Here is a 23,648-nt window from a genome sequence, read left to right on the forward strand (position 1 = left end):
CTCTGGACATCTTTGCATATTGCAAAACTGAAACTCTGTACCCAATAAATAATAACTCCTCCTTCTCCCCTCCCCCTAACTCCTCACAACCACTATTCTGCTCTCTGTATTTATGAATTTGACTGTTCTAGGTACCTCATGTAAGTAGAATCATACAGTATTTGTCTTGTGTAACTGACTTTATTTAGCATAATGTTTTCAAAATTCATTCATCAAATATTATTGTAGCAAGTTTCAAAATTTCCTTCCTTTTAAATGCTGAATGATATCCCATTGTATGTAAACCACATTTTGTTTATCTTTTCATTCATTGGTGGACACTTAGGTTGCTTCCACCTTTTGGCTATGTATGTGGGTGTGCTGTAATATCTCTTTGAAAACCTGCTTTCAGTTCTTTTGGGCATATACCCAGAAGTGGAATTGCTGGATCATATAGTAATTCATTTTTAATCTTTTAAGGAGCTGCCATACTGTTTTACACAACAACTGCACCATTTTATATTCTGACCATCAGTGCAAAAGTATTCCAATTCCTTAACATCCTTGCCAACCTTTATTATGTTCTTGTTTTGTTTTATTTTTTAATGGTAGCCATCTTTAAAAGGTGTGAGGTGATAACTCATTGTATTTTTCATTTGCATTTCCCTATTTTTAAAAAAGATTTTATTTATTTTTAGAAAGAGAGGGAGAGTGCGAGCTCGGGGAGGGGTAATGGGAAAGGGAGAGAGGAAATCTCAAGCAAACTCCCCGCTGAACGCAGAGCCCACACCAGACTCCATCACACAACCCTGGGATCATGACCTGAGCTGAAACCAAGAGTCAGAGGCTCAATTGACTGAGCCACCCAGGTGCCCCTGCATTTCCTTATTGATTAGTAGTATTGGATATCTTTTCATGTGGTTATTGGTCCTTTGTATATCTTCTCTGAAGAAAAGTCTATTCAAATCCTTGTCCATTTATTTTTTTAAAAGATTTTATTTATTTATTTGACAGGCAGAGATCACAAGTAGGCATAGAGGCAGGCAGAGAGAGAGAGAGGAGGAAGCAGGCTCCCTGCTGAGCAGAGAGCCCGATGCAGGACTCGATCCCAGGACCCTGAGATCATGACCTGAGCCGAAGGCAGCGGCTTAACCCACTGAGCCACCCAGGCGCCCCCCTTGTCCATTTTTTTCATCAGTTTTGTTTTGTTTTGTTTGTTTGTTTTTTTCTTGGGTGGTAGGAATTCTTTATTCTGGATGTAACAGATAAATTATTTGCAAATATTTTCTCCCATTCCATGGTGTGCCATTTCACTCTGTTGTGTGTTTCGATACACAGAAGGTTTTCATTCTGATGTAGTCCAGTTTATGTATTTCTTTTGTTACCTACACTTTTGATGTTAGAAATAATTGCTAACTCTGATGTCATAAAGATTTTCCCGTGTCTTCATATAAGAGTTTTATAATTTTAGCTCTTAATTTTATGTCTTTGATCTATTTTGAGTTAATTTTTATGATGAAAAGGTAAGAGGCCAGCTTTATTTTTGTTGAAAAGATTCTCCTTTTGTTTGAAAAGACTCTCCTTTCCCATTGGGTGATCTTGGCACGTTTTTGAAAATAAATTCACCATGTATATGAGAGTTTATTTCTGGGTTCTCCATTCCATGAGTCTGGTCCATATGTCTGTCCTTAATGCAAGTACCACATTGTTTTGATTACTGAGACTTTGTAGTAAGTTTTGAAATCAGGAAGTGTGAATCTTCCAACTTTGTTTATCTTTTTCAAGTTTAGTTGGCTGTTTGGGATCCTTTGAGATTCTACTTGAATTTTATTTTATTTTATTTAAATATTTTATTTATTTATTTGACAGACAGAGATCACAAGTAGGCAGAGAGTCAGGCAGAGAGAGAGAAATGGAAGCAGGCTCCCTGCCGAGCAGAGAGCCCAATGCCGGGCTCGGTCCCAGGACCCCGGGATCATGACTTTAGCCCAAAGCAGAGGCTTTAACCCACTGAGCCACCCAGGTGCTCCAGATTCTACATGAATTTTAGATAGCTTTTCCCATTCTTATTAAAGGAATTTTAATAGAAATTGCATTGAATCTATAGATTGCTTTAAATAGTATTGTTATCTTTTTTTTTTTAGTTTATTTATTTATTTATTTGACACAGAGAGAGAGAGATCACAAGTAGGCAGAGAGAGAGGGAGAAGCAGTCTCCCCGCTGAGCAGAGAGCCCAATGTGGGGCTTGATCCCAGGACCCTGGAATCATGACCCAAGCCGAAGGCAGAGGCTTTAACCCACTGAGCCACCCAGGCACTCCAAATATATTGTCATCTTAACAATATTACAGCTTTTAGTCTTTTATCATGGGATGGTTTTCCATTTATTTCTTTTTTTTTCTAGCTTTATTTAAATACAATTGACCAATATGATTGTGGATATTTAAAGTGTACAACATGAGTATATATACATTGCAAAAGGCTTATTTATGTCTCTTTAGTTTCTTCCAACAATGTTTTGTAGTTTTCAGTGTACAAATCTTTTCCTCCTTCCTAGATTATTTTCTTCATTTTGATGTGTTGTGATTAGAGTTCTAAAAATATTTTCATTGTAGTTGTAGTTGTAGTTGTATTGCAATTGTAGTTGTAGAGAAATACGATTGTATTGTTATATAGAAATATGATTTAGGTGTTGATTTTATATCCTGCAACTTTCTGTATTCACTTATTAAGTCTAATTTTTTTTGTGTGGATTCTTTAAGGTTTTACACATAGAAGATCATGTCATTCTACAAGCAGATAATTTTACTTTTTCCTTTCTAATTTTTTTCTTATTTTTTTCTTTCCTAATTGCTCTGGCCAGAACCTTCAGTAATATATTCAGTAGAAGCAGGCATTCTGTCTTGTATGGAGAAAGCTTACAATCTTTTATCATTGAGTTGGTGTTAGCTGTGGGTTTTTCATATGTGCCTTTTTCATGCTGAGGAAATTCCCTTATAATTCCCAGTTTATTTTTTTTTAAATAATTTTCAACGTACTGTCATGCTTTATTTTCATTTTCATTGTTCTAAAGATTTTATTTACTTATTTGTCAGAGAGAGTAAGTGCACAAGCAGGGGGAATGGCAGGCAGAGGGAGAAGCAGGCTCCCTGCTGAGCATGGAGCCCAATGCAGGACTCCATCCCAACCTGAGCCAAAGGCAGATACCTAACAACTGAGCCACCCAGGCATCCCCCCCCAGTTTATTTTTTATCATGAAAGAGTGTTTGTTAGATGCTTGGTGTGCATCAGTGAGACGGTAATGTGGATCCCCTCTTCCCTTTGTTCTATTAATGTGATATCTATTGCTTGATATTCTTATTTTATTTTATTTTTTTAAAGATTTTATTTATTTATTTGAGAGAAAGAAAAGCACAGGTAGGCAGAGAGGCAGGCAAAGGGAGAGGGAGAAGCAGACTCCCTGCCGAGCAGGGAGCCTGATGTGGGGCTCCATGCAAGGATCCTGGGATCATGACCTGAGCCTAAGGCAGATGCTAAACGACTGAGCCACCCAGGTGCTCCAATATTCCTTTTTTTTTTTTTTTTAAGATTTTATCTATTTATTTGACAGACAGAGATCACAAGTAGACAGAGAGACAGGCAGAGAGAGGAGGAAGCAGGCTCCCCACGGAGCAGAGAGAGCCTGATGTGGGGCTCAATCCCAGGACCCTGGGATCACGACCTGAGCCGAAGGCAGAGGCCTTAACCCACTGAGCCACCCATGCGCCCCCTAATATTCTTATTTTAAACAGCCTTGGATTCCTGGAATAAATCCCACTTGGTCATGGTGTATAATCACTTTAATATGTTCCCAGATTTTGTGTGCCAGTATTTTTTTGAGGATTTTTGTATCTATATTCATAATGAATGTTTTCTTTACTTGCATTATGTTTGTTTAGCTTTGGTATTGGGTAATGGTGGCCTCATAAAATGAGTTAGGAAGTGTTCCCTTAGCTTTGATTTTTTGGATGACCATGAGAAGGATTAGTGTTATTTCTTTAAATGTTTAGTAGAATTTACAATGAAGACATCTGGTCCTGGGCTTTACTTTGTTAGGAGATTTTTGATTACCAGTTCCATCCTATTTGTTATAGATTGTTGAGATTTTTCCATTTCTTCTTGAGCAAGTTTTATAAGTTTGTGTATTTCCAGGAATTTGTCTATTTCATGTTTCATCTAGGTTACCCAATTTGTTGACATATTGCCTTTCTTAGTATTCTCTTAAAATCCTTTTTATTTCTGTGTATTCCATTGTAATGTTCCCACTTTAATTTTAGTAATTTGAATCTTCTTTTTTCTTGGTCAGTCTAGCTAATAGTTCACTGATTTTGTTGATCTTTTCAAAGAACCAACTTTTAGTTTCACTGTTTTTTTTTTCTATACTCTATTTTATAGTTTCTGTCCACTCTGAATTTCCTTATTTCTGCTGCTTTAGGATTTCGTTTGTCCTTTTTTTCCTACTTCCTTGAAGTGTACAATTAGCTTATTAATTTGAGGCTTTTCTTCTTTTTAAATGTAGACATTTATAGCCATAAATTTCCCTCTAGCATGACTTAGCAGCACATCCCATAAGTTCTGGTGTATTGTGTTTTTGTTTTCAGTCATCTCAAGATATTTTCTAATTTTCCTTTTGATTTGCATCTATACATTTAAATCAATATTATTGCAGTAAGTTGTTGGTAATGATGTTTTACAATGATTTTTCCAGAATTTTAAGATTTTATATACCCAGGCAGGTGCCTTGCATCATAGCTTTTAAAATTTCAATGTGTATTTTTTTCTTAGAAGTTCCAATGTTTTTTCAAGTCTCCCTGTTTTGTTTGTTTTTGCTTCTGATTCCTGTTTTTATGTCTTTTTTTTTTTTCTAAAGATTTTATTTATTTATTTGACAGAGAGAGATCACAAGTACCCAGAGAGGCAGGCAGAGAGAGAGGGGGAAGCAGGCTCCCTGCTGAGCAGAGAGCCCGATGTGGGGCTCGATCCCAGGACCCTGGGATCATGACCTGAGCCGAAAGCAGAGGCTTTAACCCACTGAGCCACCCAGGTGCCCCTTTATGTCTTTGTTTTAAACATGTTTTCATTTTATAATAGTTCTTAATCTTAATATCTAACGTTTTGTTTGAGATATCCCCTGATAGCACGCATGCTAATTTTTTTCATTGTATCTTTTATAATTTTAGGTTGTATGCTAATGTTCAGCGGGATTTTAATCATGGAAATCCCATGAGGCCTGGGTTATGGGTTTAAGTTGGTATACATTTCATCTGTCTGCCTGAGTGACAGGAACATGTGTTGTTGTAAGTGATCAAAGGAGACTCTCCCACATCCCTCAAGCTAGAATGCAAGCTTCATGAAACTAGGAGTCTTTGTTTTATTTACCAGGGCCTTCCAAATTGTCTACTACAGTGCATGCCACTTATGAGGTACCCTACCTGTATTTGTTGAACTGAATTTATCATCTTTGTTTGCTGGTGGTTGAATTAATTTTGACAGATCCATAGTTTTTTGTTTTTGTTTTTTTGTTTTTGTTTTTGTTTTTTGACAGATCCACAGCTTCATTGAGGAAGTAGTAAGGGACTATTCTATCAGTAATGGCTAGAATTTTCTTTTGAATTTTTGCCTGTTTGTTGCTAACATGACTTTTACCCCATGCTATGCAAAAAGATAATTCTAGTCCTGTTATAGTAAATGAGCATTTGTCTCCTTCCTGGGTCTGTTTTTTGTTTTTTTCCAGAGGCCTCACATTAGTTGAGTTTGGCTCTCTGAGCCATCTTCAGTTTGTTTTTCACTAATCTTCAAGTCTATCTTTTTATGGAGGATGAGAAGGCATATTTTCATCATTTTTTCAATAAAAATAATAAGATTCAGCTCTGAAGGGTAAAACCCACCTTGGGTAGGGTTTACTGAAAAAAAAAATAAATAAAATCTTAAAAAATATCATTGATATTTTTTTCAGTAATAAACTATATCATATGACTGATATATGATATTGTTTATTAGTGAGAATTTAGATAATCATCAACCATAAGGAATGGAAGGTGAAAAGTTGAGGAGAATAGCAAAGGGAAAACTTATGTGATTCTTTTTAACCTAAAGACATTTTTCTGATTAATAAATTGACTGTGGGCATACTGAGGGAAAATATAGTGGTCAATATCTTTTTCATTTTATTGTAATGCTCATTAAAGTATTTTAAAATGTAATTTAAATGCTATTATCCAGCAGGTCTTGGGGTTATCTTTGAAACATATTAAAAAAGAAAATTAACTATTTAATATCATAACATTACCAATAAATTTAGTAGACCTCTTATTCATTTGATATGATACAATTTAGTTGGAACATGAAATGTAAACAGAAATAAAATTGCTACCTTGTGTACCTTGAAGTTATAAAGAGCTTGTTTTCAAAGACATAAATTCTTCCTTATATTGCCTTTGGTGATCATGTTGAACTACTGTGGTTGATTATAGAAGAATATGAATTGACCCAGCATATGGTATTTGAGTGCTTTTAGTTCTATTGTTAAAAATGGGGTCATGTGACATAATGATGACTAAATGTTGCTTCTTCTTTGTTTTACAGTTCCAATTCCTGGCAGATTTGATCGGCGAGTATCAGGTATGTATTCTCTTTTATAACATACTGCTAAAATGCTGTTTTAAGGTGAGGTTTTCTTAAATGAAGAAATGAACTGATCTTTTAAATAAAAGGGTAAGTTAGCAGCATTATAGAACATTATAAAAATTACCTGAATTCCTTCATTCTGTTTTGTTTCGAGTTCTGATAATATATGTACGTATTTGTCTCACTTACATCATTGATATTTTTCCACATTCATAATTATAGCTTCTAAAAACTTCCTTTTTTTTTTTTTTCAACGCTTTGATACATCACCCTGTGCTCATCACAAGTGTACTCCTTAACTCCTATTACCTGTTTAACCCATTCCCCCACCCATCTCTCCTCTGGTAACCATCATTGTCTTCTCTGTAGTTAAGAATCTGTTTCTTAAAAAAAAAAAAAAAGAGTCTGTTTCTTGGTTTGCCTCCCTCTCTTTTTTTCTCCCCCCTTTGCTCAGTTGTATTGTTTCTTCAATTCCATATATGGTTGTAATCATGTGGTATTTGTCTTTCTTTGACTGACTTGTTTCACTTAGCTTATATTCTGTAGCTCCATACATGTCATTGCAAGTGTCAAGATTTCATTCTCTTTTTTTTATGGCTGAGTAATATTCCATTACACACACACCCCCAACACACATAGACATTTTCTTTATCCATTCATTGGTTAATGGACACTTGGTCTGTTTTCATGATTTGGCTATTGTAGATAATACTGCTCTAAATTTCAGAGTGTACGTATCCCTTTGAATTCGTATTCTTGTATTCTTTGGGTAAATGCCTAGTAGTGTGATTGCTGGATTATAGGGTAGTTCTTTTTTTTTTTTTTTTAAGATTTTATTTATTTTTTTTGAAAGAGAGAGACACAGAAAGAGAGGAAACACAAGCAGTGGGAGTGGGAGAGGGAGAAGCAGGCTTCCAGCTGAGCAGGGAGCCTGATGCAGGGCTTGATCCCAGGACCTTGGGATCGTGACCTGAGCCGAAGGCAGATGCCTAATGACTGAGCCACCCAGGTGCCCCTAGTTCTATTTTTAACTTTTTGAGGAACTTCTGTCTGTTTTCCAGAGGGTCTGTACCAGTTTGCATTCCAACCAACAATGCAAAAGAGTTCCCCTTTCTCCACATCCTTGCTAACACCTGTTGTTTCTTGTGTTGTTGATTTTAGCCATTCTGACAGGTGTGAGGTGATATCTCATTGTAGTTTTGATTTACATTTCCCTGATGATAAGTGATGTTGAACATCTTTTCATTTGTCTGTTGGCCATGGATGTCTTCTTTGGAAAAATGTCTCTTCGTAAAAACTCTTTTCATATTTTTACTATTTCTCGTATTCTAAATTATGCTGTATTAACTACTTGCCTACAATGTTGAGCCACTAAAACTGTTTCCTCAGTCATAGGCTGGGTAGCATGCTCTGGTCAGAAACTGAGGATTACCTGCATTTTTTCTGTGTATTGCTTTTCAGAGGCAGCCTACAGAATAGACTGCAGGGAGAAAGACACCCTACAAAGGCTTCTCTTCCACCACCATCTCACCAACATAGCCAGTACCTACTACTTTAGTTTAGATGTAAAATTGTACTTCAGAATGTTTTATTTGGCACTCTTTTGATTATTAACAAAAATGAATGTTTTCCAAATATGAGAAATCTATTTTTATTTTCTTATATGGAACTAGTTTGACAATATTTTTCTTTATTATGATCCAGATTATTTTTTATAAAAGTTTGAGTAAATTTTTCTGTCATGATTTGAACCTTTAAAAATTTTTTTTAAAGATTTTATTTATTTATCTGATGGAGAGAGAGAGAGACAGCAAGAGAGGGAACACAAGAAGGGGGGGTGGGAGAGGGAGAAAGTAGCCTTCCTGAGCAGGGAGCCTGATTCAGGGCTTGATTCCGGGACCCTGGGATCATGACCTGAGACAAAGGCAGACACTGAACAACTGAGATACCCAGGTGCCCCAACCTTTTGAAATTAAAAAAAAAAAAAAAAGATTTATTTATTTGAGAGAGAGAACGTGAACGGGGAGGAGGGACAAAGGGAGAGGGAGAAGGGAGAGCATCCCAAGCAGACTGTGCTGAGTATGGAGCCAGGCGCAGGGCTTGATCTCACAACCTTGAGATCAGGACCTGAGCTGAAACCTGAAACCAAGAGTCAGATGTTCAACTGACTGAGCCACCCAGGTGCCTAACCCTTTGAAATTTTTAATGCAAAATTTTCCTTGTTGTTTGTACTACTTATTTTAATTTTGCTATTTTTTTTAATGACTCAAAAATTTTAATATGTGACTGGTTCCATGAAAACTGCCTGGCACATAGCAAGCACTCACTAAATATTTATTGACTATATGTATATATATGTATATGAGTATATATTATATATGTATATGAATATATATTATATATTTTTAAATAATTGCTCTTAAGCTGAGAAGGTCCCCCCTTTTTAGAGCTGGTAAATATATTTTCTGGAAGTTTCTTTAAAATTAAAATGTTTGACTTTTGGATGCATCTAGAGTTTATTTGATTATACTGTGGGGATGTTAATATATTTCAAAATTGCTATGTGAGCTCTATGTATCATATCATTTATTCATATCCTGTCATTCTGGGAAGGTTTCTTGATTTTAAATTGTCACATGACCTAGTACGTAGTGAGACTAGGAATCCCTTTTCTATGTCTCAGTTCTTTTCTTTGGGAAAATCTGCTCATTTGTTTCAGAAAGCCTTTGGTAAGGTTGTACACTAAAGTCTGTTGAAAGGAGATTGAAAAAAAAATATGTTCTTATGTGTAGGCAGACATTACAGAGAAGAAATAGAGTGGGAATTAAGGTTGGTATGAGATCCATGAGCTGTTATCTTCCATATTTTTTCATCCTTGCTCTGTACCTCCTTTTCCCCCAAACAATTAGTACTATCTCTTGACATCTGTAGGACAGATCTGGGAGATGGAGAGTACAGTGACATCTCCTTCAGAGGTCACAGATGGTGCTCATGAGTCCCTGCTTGAGGTTTCTGTCATTTTGTTTAGGCCTTAAACTGTGGAGAACTCAGACAAGCACATGGTATTATCCCTCCTCCTTAGATTTTTTTTTAAAGATTTTATTTACATGACAGAGAGAGTACAAGCAGGGGGAGCAGTGGGCAGAGGGAGCGGGAGAAGCAGGCTGTCCTGCAGAACAGGGAGCCTGACATGGGATTCGATCCCAGAACCCTGGGATCATGGCCCAAGTCAAAGGCAGTTGCTTGATGAACTAAGCTACCCAGGCGCCCCTGGATTTTATAATCTTGTTGAAGATTTAAAACTTTGTAATATTATTCAAATGTTAAGTTAAAATAAAAGATTCTTTTTTTTTAAAAAAAAGATTTTATTCATTTATTCAACAGAGAAATCACAAGCAGGCAGGCGGGGCTGGGGGGGGGGCGGAAGCAGGCTCCTCGCCGAGCAAAAAGCCCAATGCAGGGCTCGATCCCAGGACCCTGATATCATGACCTGAACTGAAGACAGAGGCCCAACCCACTGAGCCACCCAGGTGCCCCCAAATAAAAGATTCTTAAAAGAATCCAAAATGATTGTTCAGGGGAGAAAATAGGAACAGCTAATGTTTTTAAAAAAATTTTTTTTTAAGATTTTATTTATTTATTTGACAGACAGAGACCACAAGTAGGCAGAGAAGCAGGCAGAGAGAGAGGAGGAAGCAGGCTCCTTGCTGAGCAGAATGCCCGATGCAGGGCTCGATCCCAAGACCCTGGGATCATGACCCAAGCCGAAGGCAGAGGCTTTAACCCACCGAGCCGCCCAGGCACCCTGCTAATGTTTTTTTAAATCCAGACTATGTGCTAGGTGTACAATATTAAGGTCTCTCTAAATGCTTCCCTTGTATCATTGAACATAATCCTCACATTAACACTTTGAGGTACATGCATGATTATCCCCATTGTACAGATGCAGAAACTGAGGACAAAGCAAAAGTCAGGTCTCTTGGAACAGTCAAGGTGTTAATGTGCTTGAAGGTGGCGTGTGTCCTAAGTACTACCCTTCCCACCTCTAAGGACCCTTTCTTATACCCTCTGAACCTCTTGGTCAGTTTTCATCTAAATCCCCTACATTCTCAGCCTGCTCTCTGAATGTGGCATTCATCTTCTGGATCTAGCTGAAGCTTGGCTTGCTCTGCAGGCTTCTCAAATGGTGATTCTTCTCTTTTACATTTCTTGTAACATGGACAGGAGATGGGTAAATGTATCTATACTCCTTAGTGCTTCCAGACTATTCTCTCTCCCTCCTCACCCTTCAAACCTGGTATTATTATATTCTATAAGCCACCTGCCCTCCTCGTTTTAGTTATCTAATAATCCATGAGCTGCTTTCTTCTTGTTTCCACATAGATGATTCTGTCAGTGTCTTGCCCTTCCATTCCTTGACCTCCTCTCTTCTACCCTACTTCAGCCACCCCATCATACTCTGAAATGACAAGCATTACAACTCTTTTTTTTTTTTTTTTTTTTAAGAGTAGGGCAGAGGGAGAGAGAGGGAGAGAATCATAAGCTGACACGGGGCTCGATCTCATGACCCCGAAATCATGACCTGAGCTGAAATCAAGAGTCAGATGCTTAACCAGCTGAGCCACTCAGGTACCCCAAGCATTATGATTGTTCATACTCCATCAGTGATCCTAATCTTCCACCACCTGCCCTTGCCTGGACTCTTTTGCTGTCCTGCCCCAACCCTGACAACTTGATCTTCCTTTTTGTTCCTCACCTCATCTTTTACTACCTTAAATTCCTTGATCAGCGATTGTAACCATTCTGTGGCACATACCCTCAATTTCCTTTTTCCTTGCTTGTCTAAACGATATTCTGTTTAAGCCCAGCTGTCCACTTATTCTGCTTCCGGACCACAGCAGTACTTGACTGAAAGGAAAACACACAGCCCTGTTGACTGATCTCACCTTCTGTACCTGGCGTTCACTGCTACTAGGCTCCGGATGCCAGCAATCCCATTGTGTCTCCGCACCTCTTTCACTCTCCTGTTCTCCCAGATAAGCCTTTCATACCTATTACCCTCGCCCCGCAAGGACAACAAGAACCCTGGTTCGGATGCATCTTCTCTCTCTCTATTTCCGCAAGTCTACACTCTTATATACGCTTACATGACCAATCAGCGAGCAGGGTACAGGAGGGAGCGAATCAGGCTGTGCACCTAAACGAACAACTTCGCTAGCAACCAATGCTGTTTACTTCCTCTTTGGGCGTTAGGCTTAGTCTCAGGAGGCAATCCTAACCTGGCAACTAGCCAGGCGCCATCTTTTAATGGCGGAGGCCGCCCTGGCCAGGGGCCTGCCTCGGACACATACCTTCTCTCTCCTGAAACCTGCACCTCCTCCTCAGTCCTCATGCCTGGCAGATGATTTTGTTCTTAACTAAGAAAACAGAAGCTACAGAAGGTAGTTTCCATAGATTCCCACCACCACATCTATCCTTCCTTACCTGCCTCTTAGTCTAGTGTCCCCCTGCACACTAGAGTTCACCCCTTCATCCCTCCCGCACTTCCCTCCTCTTGATCCTGTGTACTCTTTATCCTTCCTCGGGATTCTTCTTTTCAGCAGAGAAACACAGCATTGACTTCCACTTTTTAAATTTTTTTTTTTATTTGACAGAAAGAGATCACAAGTAGTAGGCAGAGAGGCCAAGAGAGAGAGAGGAGGAAGCAGGCTCCCCGCAGAGCAGAGAGCCCGATGTGGGGCTCGATCCCAGGACCCCGGGATCATGACCTGAGCCGAAGGCAAAGGCTTTAACCCACTGAGCCACCCAGGCACCCCTGACTTCCACTTTTTTAAAAAAAATAAAACTTTTTAAAACCACCCTTCCATCTCCAGCCACCACCCTTTTCCCCCTCTATATCTTTGTAGCAAAGTCCTTGAAGGAGTTGTCCATATTCATTGTATCTAGTTTCTCTTCTTCCCAACACACACACACACACACCCTATCTCCCTCACTTTATTTTCTCCTTACTGTCTCTCTTGTGCTGTCTCCCTCCTAAGTTATTTGTCCTATTGCCTAGTTCCATATGCTAGAGTGTAAGCTCCAATCAGGCAGAGGTTTTTTTTTTTTTTTTCAAGATTTTATTTATTTATTTGACAGAGAGAGATCACAGTAGGAGAGAGGAAGGGAAGAGATCACAGAGAGAGGAAGGGAAGCAGGCCCCCTGCTGAGCAGAGAGCCCGATGTGGGACTCGATCCCAGGACCCTGAGATCATGACCCAAGCTGAAGGCAGCGGCCTAACCCACTGAGCCACCCAGGCGCCCCAATCAGGCAGCGTTTTGTCCATTTTATTCATTTATGCATACGGTTAACACTTAGAAAAATGTCAGTAAATGTGGATGGATGGATAGGAGAAAGGAACGAAAGAAGGGATCAAAAATCAGGAGGAGAAATTACTGTGGGCAGAAAAAGAAGTCAAGAGACCCTTCTTTCAGGAAGGCAGAAATTGCCCCGGACTTTGTAAACCATGGTTACCGTTTGGCTAGTACCAAGAAGAGTGCATTCTAGGTGAAAGAATATCTTAAGACTCGAACGGGGGTGAACTGGATTTGGCTGTTCTGGCTGGGGGTGAGGAGATGAAGTAAGATTGGAAAGAGAGGTAGGGAATGGTGCTCCTATGTGATCCAAGGATTTCAGCAATAGCTAGCTGTGTGAGGACATGTGCTGTGTCAGAGACTCCAGCAGCAACTCAGCATGTCTGACTAATAGTCCATAACATAAAGCATCATAAAAGAGGTAACAGTTGTTGGGTATCTCCTGTGAGCCCAGCCCTGTGTTTAATTTATTCATTTAAGATTTATTTATTAGGGTACCTGGGTGGCTCACTTGACTAAGCATCTGCCTTCAGCTCAGGTCATGATCCTAGAATGGAATCGAGTCCCCCTTTGGGCTCCCTGCTCAGCGGGGAGTCTGCTCCTCCCTCTCCCTTTGCTCCTCCCCTGACTTGTGCATATTCATTCTCTCTCTCAAATGAATAAATACAGTCTTTTTATTTATTTATTTGAGAGGGGAGAGGGAGAGGGAGAATTTCAGGCATACTTCCCAATGAGTATGGAGCCTGATGAGGGGCTCAATTTCAGGGTCCTGAGCTGAAATCAAGAGTCAGATGCTTAACTGACTGATCCATCCAGGTGCCCCTCAGCCCAGTCTTGTAAATGTCCCCTCCTATTGTTAATCTTCTACATGATTTTAGTTTATTACCCCCTCTTGCTCCTGAAGTGATAGACACAGAGAAATAGTGAGAGAGCAGTGGGTGGGCCTAAGCTCAGACACCAGTGCATGCAGAGATGAGCTCTCCCCTCCTTGATGCTGTCTCGTCACTGCAAAGCAATGGAATTGAAAAGCTGTGCCTTCCACGTTTAAGTTCTAGCAGAACAGTCCTGTATCATGTGATAAATTCATTAAATGAAGAGAGTTCATAAATTCTTTAAAGGCACCTTTCTTGAAATAGTCCTAAAGTAGTATTAACTGTCTGAGTTTGAAATGTTAGTCTGATTCTGCTAATTAAAAAATTTCATCCCCAGAAAGCCCTTTCTTTTATTAAATATGTGCTGAAGCTTCAAAGCATTTTAATCGAAAGTTGTGTGTTGACATCATGCCATATTTGGGCAGGGAGTGTCTGACTCTGGTGAAGACTCTGACAAGTCAATAGAGTCTGCTGAGACTCTTGGGCCATGGTGAGCACTCATGTCTGCATGGTAGGTGCTCTTCCTTCCCCAGGCTTCCCTCCCTTTTAAGGTGAACATGCTATAATTGACTGAAATACTGACTTTTGTCTTGCTATCCTTTCACAGTATTCAGTATTTTTTTTCCATCAGCAGCTATCTTCCAGTGAAATATGACCAAACATTACTGAAAATAATTTAGAAACCCAGTATTACTTACTGAATTGCATCCCCCTAAAATTCCTGTGTGAGGCCTAACCCCAATATGACTGTATTTGGAGAAACGGCCTTTAAAATAAGGAGGCGGTTAAGGTTAAATGAGGTTATTAGGGTGGAGCCCTAATCTAATAAGACTGGTTTCCTTATAAGAGGAAGAGACACCAAGAGTCCACCACCGAGACAAAGGGCCATGTGAGGACACAGTGAGAGGGCAGCTACCCATGAGCCAAGTGAAGAGGCCCCAGGAGAAATAAAACGTGCCAGTACCTTGGTCTTGAACTTCCATCCTCCAGAACTGTGAGAAAATAGATTTCTGTTCTTTAAGCCACTCAGCTGGATATATTGTTATGGCAGCCCAGGTTGACTAATACGCATAGGCTGAGTCAACTTGTCATGGGAGCTAGCAGAAAAGCATAGAGCCTCAGGCTGTGACTGGGATCTGTGCTTGTTTCTTTGTAGAAATGAAGGAGTTTTCTCTCACCAGTACATTTTAATGATTCACATTTCTGGGGGCGCCTGGCTGCCTCAGTCAGTGGTGTGGGCAAGTCGTGATCTCGGGGTTGTGACTTTGAGCCCCGCATTAGGTGTAGAATTACTTAAAAATAAAATCTTTTTAAAAATGATACATTTCTGGATGACAGAAGCATCAATTAAATTCAGAAGAAATTGTGCTGGATGGGTTCTTGACACTTTGTGCAGTTTCATGTTGCTGACCAGTGACATCTGCTGGAGAACTGTGGCAAGTCAAGTTCCTTGGAACAAGGGATTGTGCTCCTCTTTTAGTCTTCATTTTCAGTAGGTTTAAGCATCTTATGCCGTTTAGTGTTGTTCTTGAGGCTTCATAGGGGATCACACAGACTCTGGGGCAACAGTCGCAGAGACAGTTAAAGATGGATTTTTACATGAAAGATGAGAAAAGTGATTTGGGATCAAGACTAGGAAGAAGTAGAGAGGTTGGGTGGAAACAGAGGGAAGAGGCCAATGGAGGTGAATCTGGAGTTCAGAAGAAGAGGGTAAAATTCAAAAGCAGTTTTGAAAAATAAAATAATGATTTTCTACAAATAGAGACATTCATATTAATTTTACTTGAAATAACTATTTTTGTTTAAAGCACAGTGCTGTACCTTAAGACTTAAAGACTATAACATTGGCTGCTTCAGTTTGTTAATATCTAAAAACATAAAAACGAGGGACACCTGGGTGGCTTAGTTGGTTAAGCATATGACTCTTTTTTTTTTTAATTAAATTTATTTATGTATTTTCAGAAAAACAGTATTCATTATTTTTTCACCACACCCAGTGCTCCATGCAATCTGTGTCCTCTATAATACCCACCATCTGGTACCCCAACTTCCCACCCCCCGCCACTTCAAACCCCTCAGATTGTTTCTCAGAGTCCATAGTCTCTCATGACTCACCTCCCCTTCCAATTTACCCCAACTCCCTTCTCTTCTCTAACACCCCTTGTCCTCCATGATATTTGTTAAGCTCCACAAATAAGTGAAACCATATGATAATTGACTCTCTCTGCTTGACTTATTTCACTCAGCATAATTTCTTCCAGTCCCGTCCATGTTGCTACAAAAGTTGGGTATTCATCCTTTCTGATGGTGGCATAATACTCCATAGTGTATATGGACCACATCTTCCTTATCCATTCGTCCGTTGAAGGGCATCTTGGTTCTTTCCAAGCATGTGACTCTTGATTTTGGCTCAGGTCATGATCTCAGGGTTGTGAGATCGAGCCCCGAGTTGGGCTGTGTGCTCAGTGTGGAATCCGCTTCCACCCCACCCCCATGCACCCATGTGTGCTCAGGCACACACGCACATGCTCGCTGTCTCTCTCAGAATAAATAAAATCTTTTTAAAAGAAAGATCTTCGAGTCTTTTTTAAAAAATAAAAATATAAAAATAAGCTAAGTCGCTAAAATACTTTCCTTCAAAATCAGAGGAAAAGCAAGCCTGGAAAAAGGCTAGCCCAAGACTTGTCATTATCAGTAAAATCCTGTCAGTCTCAACCCTGCAGCCTTATTATTTTAAAATTTTTAAGTGAAAATTTCCATGCATATGCAGAAGTAGAGAAAGTTAGTATAAGAACACTCTTGTATTCATCTGTTTCCGAAGTGAGGGTTTTGAAATGCATTTTTCTAAGAAGACATTTCTGAAGTAGAATTTGAGATATTCATTAGATAAGAGGTGAACGAAGAAAGTCATGATGAGTTACAAATTTCTGGTTTAGAAACTTGGGCTGCTAATGACAGCCTTAATCACGAGCACAGAGAACCAAGAGGCTTGCAGTTTTGTTTCGTTTTTCAGATTTTTTTAAAAAATTTCTTTTCAGCATAACAGAATTCATTGTTTTTTGCACCACACCCAGGGCAATGCGTGCCCTCCTTAATACCCACCACCTGGTTCCCCCAACCTCCGCCCGCCCCCGTCCCTTCAAAACCCTCAGACTGTTTTTCAGAGTCCATAGTCTCTCATGGTTCACCTTCCCTTCCAATTTCCCTCAACTCCCTTCTTCTTTCCATCTCCCTGTGTCCTCCATGTTATTTGTTATGCTCCAAAAATAAGTGAACCCATATGATAATTGACTCTCTCTGCTTGACTTATTTCACTCAGCATAATCTCTTCCAGTCCTGTCCATGTTGCTACAAAAGTTGGGTATTCATCCTTTCTGATGGAGGCATAATACTCCATAGTGTGTATGGTCCATATACACATCTTCTTTATCCATTCGTTCGTTGAAGGGCATCTTGATTCTTTCCACAGTTTGGCGACCGTGGCCATTGTTGCTATGAACATTGGGGTACAGATGGCCCTTCTTTTCACTACATCTGTATCTTTGGGGTAAATACCCCGTAGTGCAATTGCAGGGTCATAGGGAAGCTCTATTTTTAATTTCTTGTGGAATCTCCACACTGTTCTCCAAAGTGGCTGTACCAACTTGCATTCCCACCAACAGTGTAAGAGGCTTGCAGTTTAACAGTGTCTGCTGTCAATGCAGTTTCCTTATTACTTCCTCCTTCCTCAGAGCATGGGGGGTGGAGAGAGAGAGAGCGCGAGAGAGAGCAAGTGCAAGAGTGCATGCAGGGGGAGCAGCAGAGGGAGAGGGAGAAGCAGGCAAGAAAGTTTGTGTCTTAATTATTAGGACAGATCTGAGATAAATGTAGCTGAGCTCATCTTGCAGAATCAGGAATGACTTGGAGAAAGTTGGTGTGACATTATCTACATCCTGTTGTCACTTCCCTGGCTCAGCTACCCAAAGCCTGGACCAGCCAGGGATTAGGCATACCATCCTGCAGAACATCACCTGATGCTGTTGTTTTAGGGACTAGAATGGTATTTGGCCTCTTAAATTCCTTCTCCATAATTTACAAAAAAAATTATTTATTAGAGAGAGAGAGAGCACAAGTGGTGGAGCAGCAGGGAGAGGGAGAAGCAGGTTCCCCGCTGAGTAAGGAGCCTGATTTAGGGCTCAATCCCAGGACCCTGAGATCATGACCTGAGCCGAAGGCAGTTGCTTAACCAACTGTGCCACCCAGGCACGTCCCTCACCCCCAATTTTTCTCTGTGTAAGGATGTTGGATCCCTGTTGGGTGGGCAGAGTGTTGATGGCATTACACTACAGGAGATGTGGCCCCCACTAGAGTACTGTAGGCTAGGCAGGGACGGGACTCCTGTCTACATGACATACCATTTCTCAGATATTCCACGAGTTCAGAGAATCAATAGTAAAGAGAAGCTGGGATGCAGCTAGACCAAAGCTGCAGTGAGTAAATGTGTCTAAGAGTCAAGGAGTTAAATTGAGAGCAGTAGGTATCAGTTTGTCCCCTAGCTGTTAGCCATCACATGAATGCATTGAGTGTAGGGTTGAGAACCATTTGCATTCCTTGCCTGTTAACTTCCTGGTTTATCCTTGTCTTGTTTCCCTTTGGAAAAATAGATAGGTTAAAAAAACAAACAAACAACTTGTGTGTGTGTGTGTGTGTGTGTGTGTGTGTGTGTGTGTGTATTTATTTATTTATTTATTTTCCCTTCTTCTTAGCTCTCCTTCTTTCTCATAGAAGTCCTTTCTTATGGAAGTGATAGCATATTACATATATGCTCCACCTTACTATTTTTCCCTAGAACTCAACTATCAGCCCATGGAGATCTTCCTCATTCTTTCTTATAGTGTATTATTCAAATAGTTACTTATATCATATTTTTGGGTATTTTGGTCATTTCTGATATTTTGCTGTTATAAACAAATGTTTAGTGAATATTTTCTGAACCTTTGAATTGCAACAGAGACAAGTCCTGCAGGCAGCCAAGCACAAAAAACACAGGCTACCTACAAAGAAAATCAAGTTGATTTTAGATTTATATAATATTGTACCCAGAACAAAGACTGACACATAATACTCATTTTGTTTAAAATTCATTCTTATTTTTAAGTCTTTCATGTACAAAATGATGTCCAGCAATTTTTCTTTTAATAATTTTGTAATTCTTTTCATAATTATTTCATATTCGTGTATTTGGAAATAATAATTATTTTACAGTTATTTCATAATTTTTTTCATAACTATTTCATATCCATATCCATGTGATATTGCATACATTACACTTTCTGGTTTTGCACCCCTGAGTAAAAATTCAACAGAGACAACACCTCCTTGCTTGTCCTTGCCACTACTGTGGGATTTACTCTATGATATATTTTAGCAGCTCTCTCCTATTTGGGACTACCAATCCCTAGAAAGCTGGCATTTTAGCACTTAATAGAATTCCTGGCATGAGTAGGTACTTAATGTATTTATTAATTGATGAGAGGGCTTTAAAAATCATTATAGTTTTAGAAAACAGTGAATAACAGGAAACTGTGTTCATTTCCTATTTTTCCAGTAAAAATACACATCTGTTTTATTCACTTTTCTCTTTGTGTTTTTCTCTCCAAATTTAGTCTGTGCTGAGACCTATAACCCTGATGAGGAAGAGGAAGATACTGATCCAAGGGTAAGAACTACTGTGAAGGCCTTAGGTAGAATTGTTTATTCCCCACTCACCCCTTCTCCTCATCTACACCATCAACAAAATGCTATTTTTTTAATCTGCCAGAATGACAGATATTAAAAAGAATGAAAACAGGAGTGGTTGAGTTTATGGTAAGATGGGGTACCTAGCTGTAGCTCTCAAAGCCTTAAACACAGTCAAGCCAACTGACTCAGCTGTTACCTGAAGGAGAAGTCATCCCTAACACACAGCTGGATCCTTCCTGAGGATGTATAAACAGAGATCATCACAGTGTCGTCATGGTAAAAATGGGAACGATGCCCCCAAATAGGGGATTGCCAGGGGCTAAATTATGGTACACTCAAATCAAGAGAATTTGCAGCCATTTTCTAAAATAAAAAAGAATTTAAAAGATTTATCTGGGGTGTCTGGCTGACTCATTTGGAAGAGCAAGTTAATACTTAACCTCAGGGTCGTGAGTTTGAGCCCCACATTGAGTATAGAGATTACTTAAAAAAGTAAATAAACTGGGCGCCTTGGTGGCTCAGTGGGTTGGGCCGCTGCCTTCAGCTCGGGTCATGATCTCGGGGTCCTGGGATCGTGTCCCACATCAGGCTCTCTGCTCAGCGGGGGGCCTGCTTCCCTTCCTTTCTCTCTGCCTGCTTCTCTACTTGTGATCTCTCTCTGTCAAATAAATAAAATCTTTAAAAAAAAACTAAATAAACTTTTATATATATATATTTATCCATCTGTCTAGTAGTTATTAGTACAAAGAATTATTTCGGAGGGATTATATCCCACATGTTAATAATGATTGTGGCAGGACTACGGTTCACTTTTGATCTTCTCTTAAAAACTCAGATTTTTTAAACTTTTGTACAGTTACCAAATTATTTTTATAAAAGTGTATCTGAACCACCATTTTTAAAAGATTGATATTATAAAAGAAGCTTTAATGATCTTTCAAATATGCCTTAAAATGAGCAGCCCATGAAAGACTTGTGAAGCATTCTAATAATAAAATGCTACCATTGTATGAATATAATAGATATGTAAATTTAAAAAATTTATTCTGGATATTATAAAATTCTTGATGACTTTTAAAAAGTTAAAGCAGTTAAGCAGTTTTTTGGGAGGGGCAGCTGGGTGGCTCAGGAAGTTAACTTAACTCTTGATTTCAGCTCCGACCATGATCTCAGAGTCATGAGATAGAGCCCTGCGTTGGGCTCCATGCTCAGTGCAGGGTCTGCTTGGGATTCCCTCTCCTTCCCCCTTGGCCCTCCCCCAACCAAAAAAATTAAAGCAGTTTTTTTGTTTTTGTTTTGTTTTTTTTATAAAGATTTTATGTATTTATTTGACAGACAGAGATCACAAGTAGGCAGAGAGGCAGGCAGAGAGAGAGGGAAGCAGGCTCCCTGCTGAGCAGAGAGCCTGATACGGGGCTCGATCCCAGGACCCTGAGATCATGACCTGAGCCAAAGGCAGCGGCTTAACCCACTGAGCCACCCAGGCGCCCCTAAAGCAGTTTTTTACTAACTTTTTAATATTACAAATTTAAAACACTTAATCCTTTGACATCTGTTATTTCTCATCAGATTAAGAAATATACTTCTTTTTAGGTCTATCTTTTCAGATAATCTCTGAATTATAACAGCGATACTAAGCACTAATTATTTTTTTTAGTTTAGTGAACTATTCAGTAACAGTACAAATAATGACAGGTTTTGAGCACCTGCTAAATACCAGGTACTGTTTTACATACTGCATGTATAACTTACGTAATCCTTCTGACGACTCATTTAGCAGACGGCACCACTTCTACTAAAGTGTGGATATTTGAAGTCCAGCACACACAGCCGTTGTTGACTTGCCGTCTGCACTTAGATTTCAGTAGGCACCTCACACTGAATCGGAGCTCCTGATGATTTCCCTTTATGTTCTTCTCCTCCCACAGTCTTCCCCAGCTCAATTCATGGCAGTTCCATGTTTCCAAGGGCTCAGGTCCAAAACTCAAGGGTCACCCTCAGCTGCTCTTATTGTTTTCATACCTATGTTCAGTTTTCCAGCAAATCCAATGGGCTCGGTCTTCAAAACACATCCAGCATTCTACTGTCTCAGCACCTCCATGGCTACCTCTCCTGCCAGTTCTCACCACCACCATCTGGCACTGGAATAATCATGGTAGTTTCCTGGCTTCCACTCTTGCTTCCCTCAAGGCTGTTCTTCACTTAGTAGCCACCCAATGTGGTCTCTTCCTGACCTTTCACCCCATGCTCTGCCTGAGTCACACCCATCTCCTGGTTCTTTCTCAGACATGCTCTTCACCTGCCACAGAGCTTTGTTTTCACTTACTCTTCCCTCTGCTCGAGGTGCTCTTCCTGTGGAGATGCCCACGTGACCCACTCCCTCAGGTCATCCTCATTTCCTTTAGATCTTAACACAGATGTCACCTTCTCAGTGAGGCCTCATCTGCCCACTCCACACACATAAACACTCTTTTTTTTTTTTTAAATCACCCTTCCCTACCTTATTTTTCTTCTTGGCCTTGTCACTCTCTAACATATTTCACAGATTTATTGGATGAGAGCAGGTGTTTTTATCTGTGCGTTCCCCATGTCCCCAGACGTGAAACAGTACCTGGCACCTAGTAGATGCTTAGTATCTGTTGAGTGAACCGATCAATAGCCCTCCGCTTCACAGATGATGCTGAGGCTCCCGGGGGGGGGGGTAGCTTACTTGCTACCAGGCACACGGTCAGTGAGTGGCCCCAGGGTGAGAGCTCTGCCCCCATCCCAGTGCCCCGCCATGGTCAGGGCCTTGCTTGGTATTTGTATAGAATTAAAGTCCGTAAACATGCTCTTAATTTTCCCCACTTTTTAGGAGAAAGAAATGTACCGATCTGTAAGTAAAGTTGAATTTTAAAACGGAATAAAAATATTTCCCTGGTTTTATTTGGCTTGACAGGTGATTCATCCTAAAACTGATCAACAGAGATGCAGACTTCAGGAGGCTTGCAAAGATATTCTCCTTTTCAAAAATCTTGATCAGGTAACGTTGGTTTTTAAGAATATTTTTGTCTTTCAGCTTTTTTCCTATTTGTCATTCAAACAGTTTTTGTCATCTTAGCCTCAGCCATATGAGGCATAAAACTTTAGAATCATCCTACTTACAGATGTTTGCATTGTGTTGACAATCATAATTCATAATGAGCATTTCAGATGACTTCTAGTATTTCTCTGAACTGCTTTGGTACTTCTTCCGAGAATATACCATTTGAGGATCTTGCAGTTTGGTTGTCTTAAAAGGAAATGTTCACGTTCACATGACCCTGGCTTAGTTTGGAGGGTCTGAATTTATGCTGCAGAGTAATTTCTCCAAAGGTATTATGGAATTCTCTTCTCTGGTCACAGTTAACCCACTGGAGGTGTGTGACTTCTCAGGCCTTAGATGAAGGACATGTCTTGTGATTACTTCTCAGCAAAGACCTCAGACACGGGGAGTGGTGTGTGGCTGCAGGGCTCTGGTGTAGGATCTGTGCTTGCACCTGTCTTCCCTCCCTTGGGTGGAGATAGAGGGCAGAGGCTACCTCACGAGCACAGAGAATCTTCAGATTTCATTACTTCTTTACTTTGAGAGCCAGACGCCGAAGCTGCATGAGTGGATGAGGTACGGGGCCTCCTGGAGAATCCTAGAATGTGCGGAGACAAGAAGGATGGGGTTAAGGTTCCCCTCCAACCCAACTCCTGCAGAGAAGTCTTTTAATGACATCCTCACAATCATCCCTGATATCTATAAAGCAGTCATGTGGTAGCTGTGTGGTTATAAGAATAGCCAGAACTTTAGTCAGTTTTGTTAGTCTCAGGTGAATAAAACAAGGACCATGACATCAAGGAAAGGCTGGTTTTGGGAAATACTGGTCTGTATCTCCTGTTTTCCCTAGAAGATCCATCTGTATTAGTGTAAAGAAAATTTGCTTTTACCTACTGAACAAAAACCCCTTGTAAATTTTGTATCATCAGATGTTCTAAGGGAGTTGCTGTGTCAATCTAATATTCAGTTTTCTTAGTGTTGAAGAAAACCAT

At 39.8% G+C, this 23,648-nt stretch overlaps 1 protein-coding gene across 2 annotated transcripts in view; it reads left to right on the top strand.

Annotated features, from left to right (window-relative positions):
* The window catches only part of PRKAR2A (protein kinase cAMP-dependent type II regulatory subunit alpha), a 146,769-nt gene that overhangs the window by 54,236 nt on the left and 68,885 nt on the right, over nucleotides 1-23,648 (top strand). For both annotated transcript variants that reach the window (XM_045080211.1, XM_045080208.1), the window contains exons 2-4: nucleotides 6,604-6,639; nucleotides 19,517-19,569; nucleotides 22,531-22,614. In XM_045080211.1, coding sequence (XP_044936146.1) covers nucleotides 6,604-6,639; nucleotides 19,517-19,569; nucleotides 22,531-22,614 — 173 coding nt within the window. The remainder of the gene's footprint in view (nucleotides 1-6,603; nucleotides 6,640-19,516; nucleotides 19,570-22,530; nucleotides 22,615-23,648) is intronic.

This window comes from Mustela putorius, unplaced genomic scaffold, assembly GCF_011764305.1.
Source record: "Mustela putorius furo isolate JIRA1106 unplaced genomic scaffold, ASM1176430v1.1 tig00000095_pilon_pilon_pilon, whole genome shotgun sequence".
NCBI classification, from domain to species: Eukaryota; Metazoa; Chordata; class Mammalia; order Carnivora; family Mustelidae; genus Mustela; species Mustela putorius.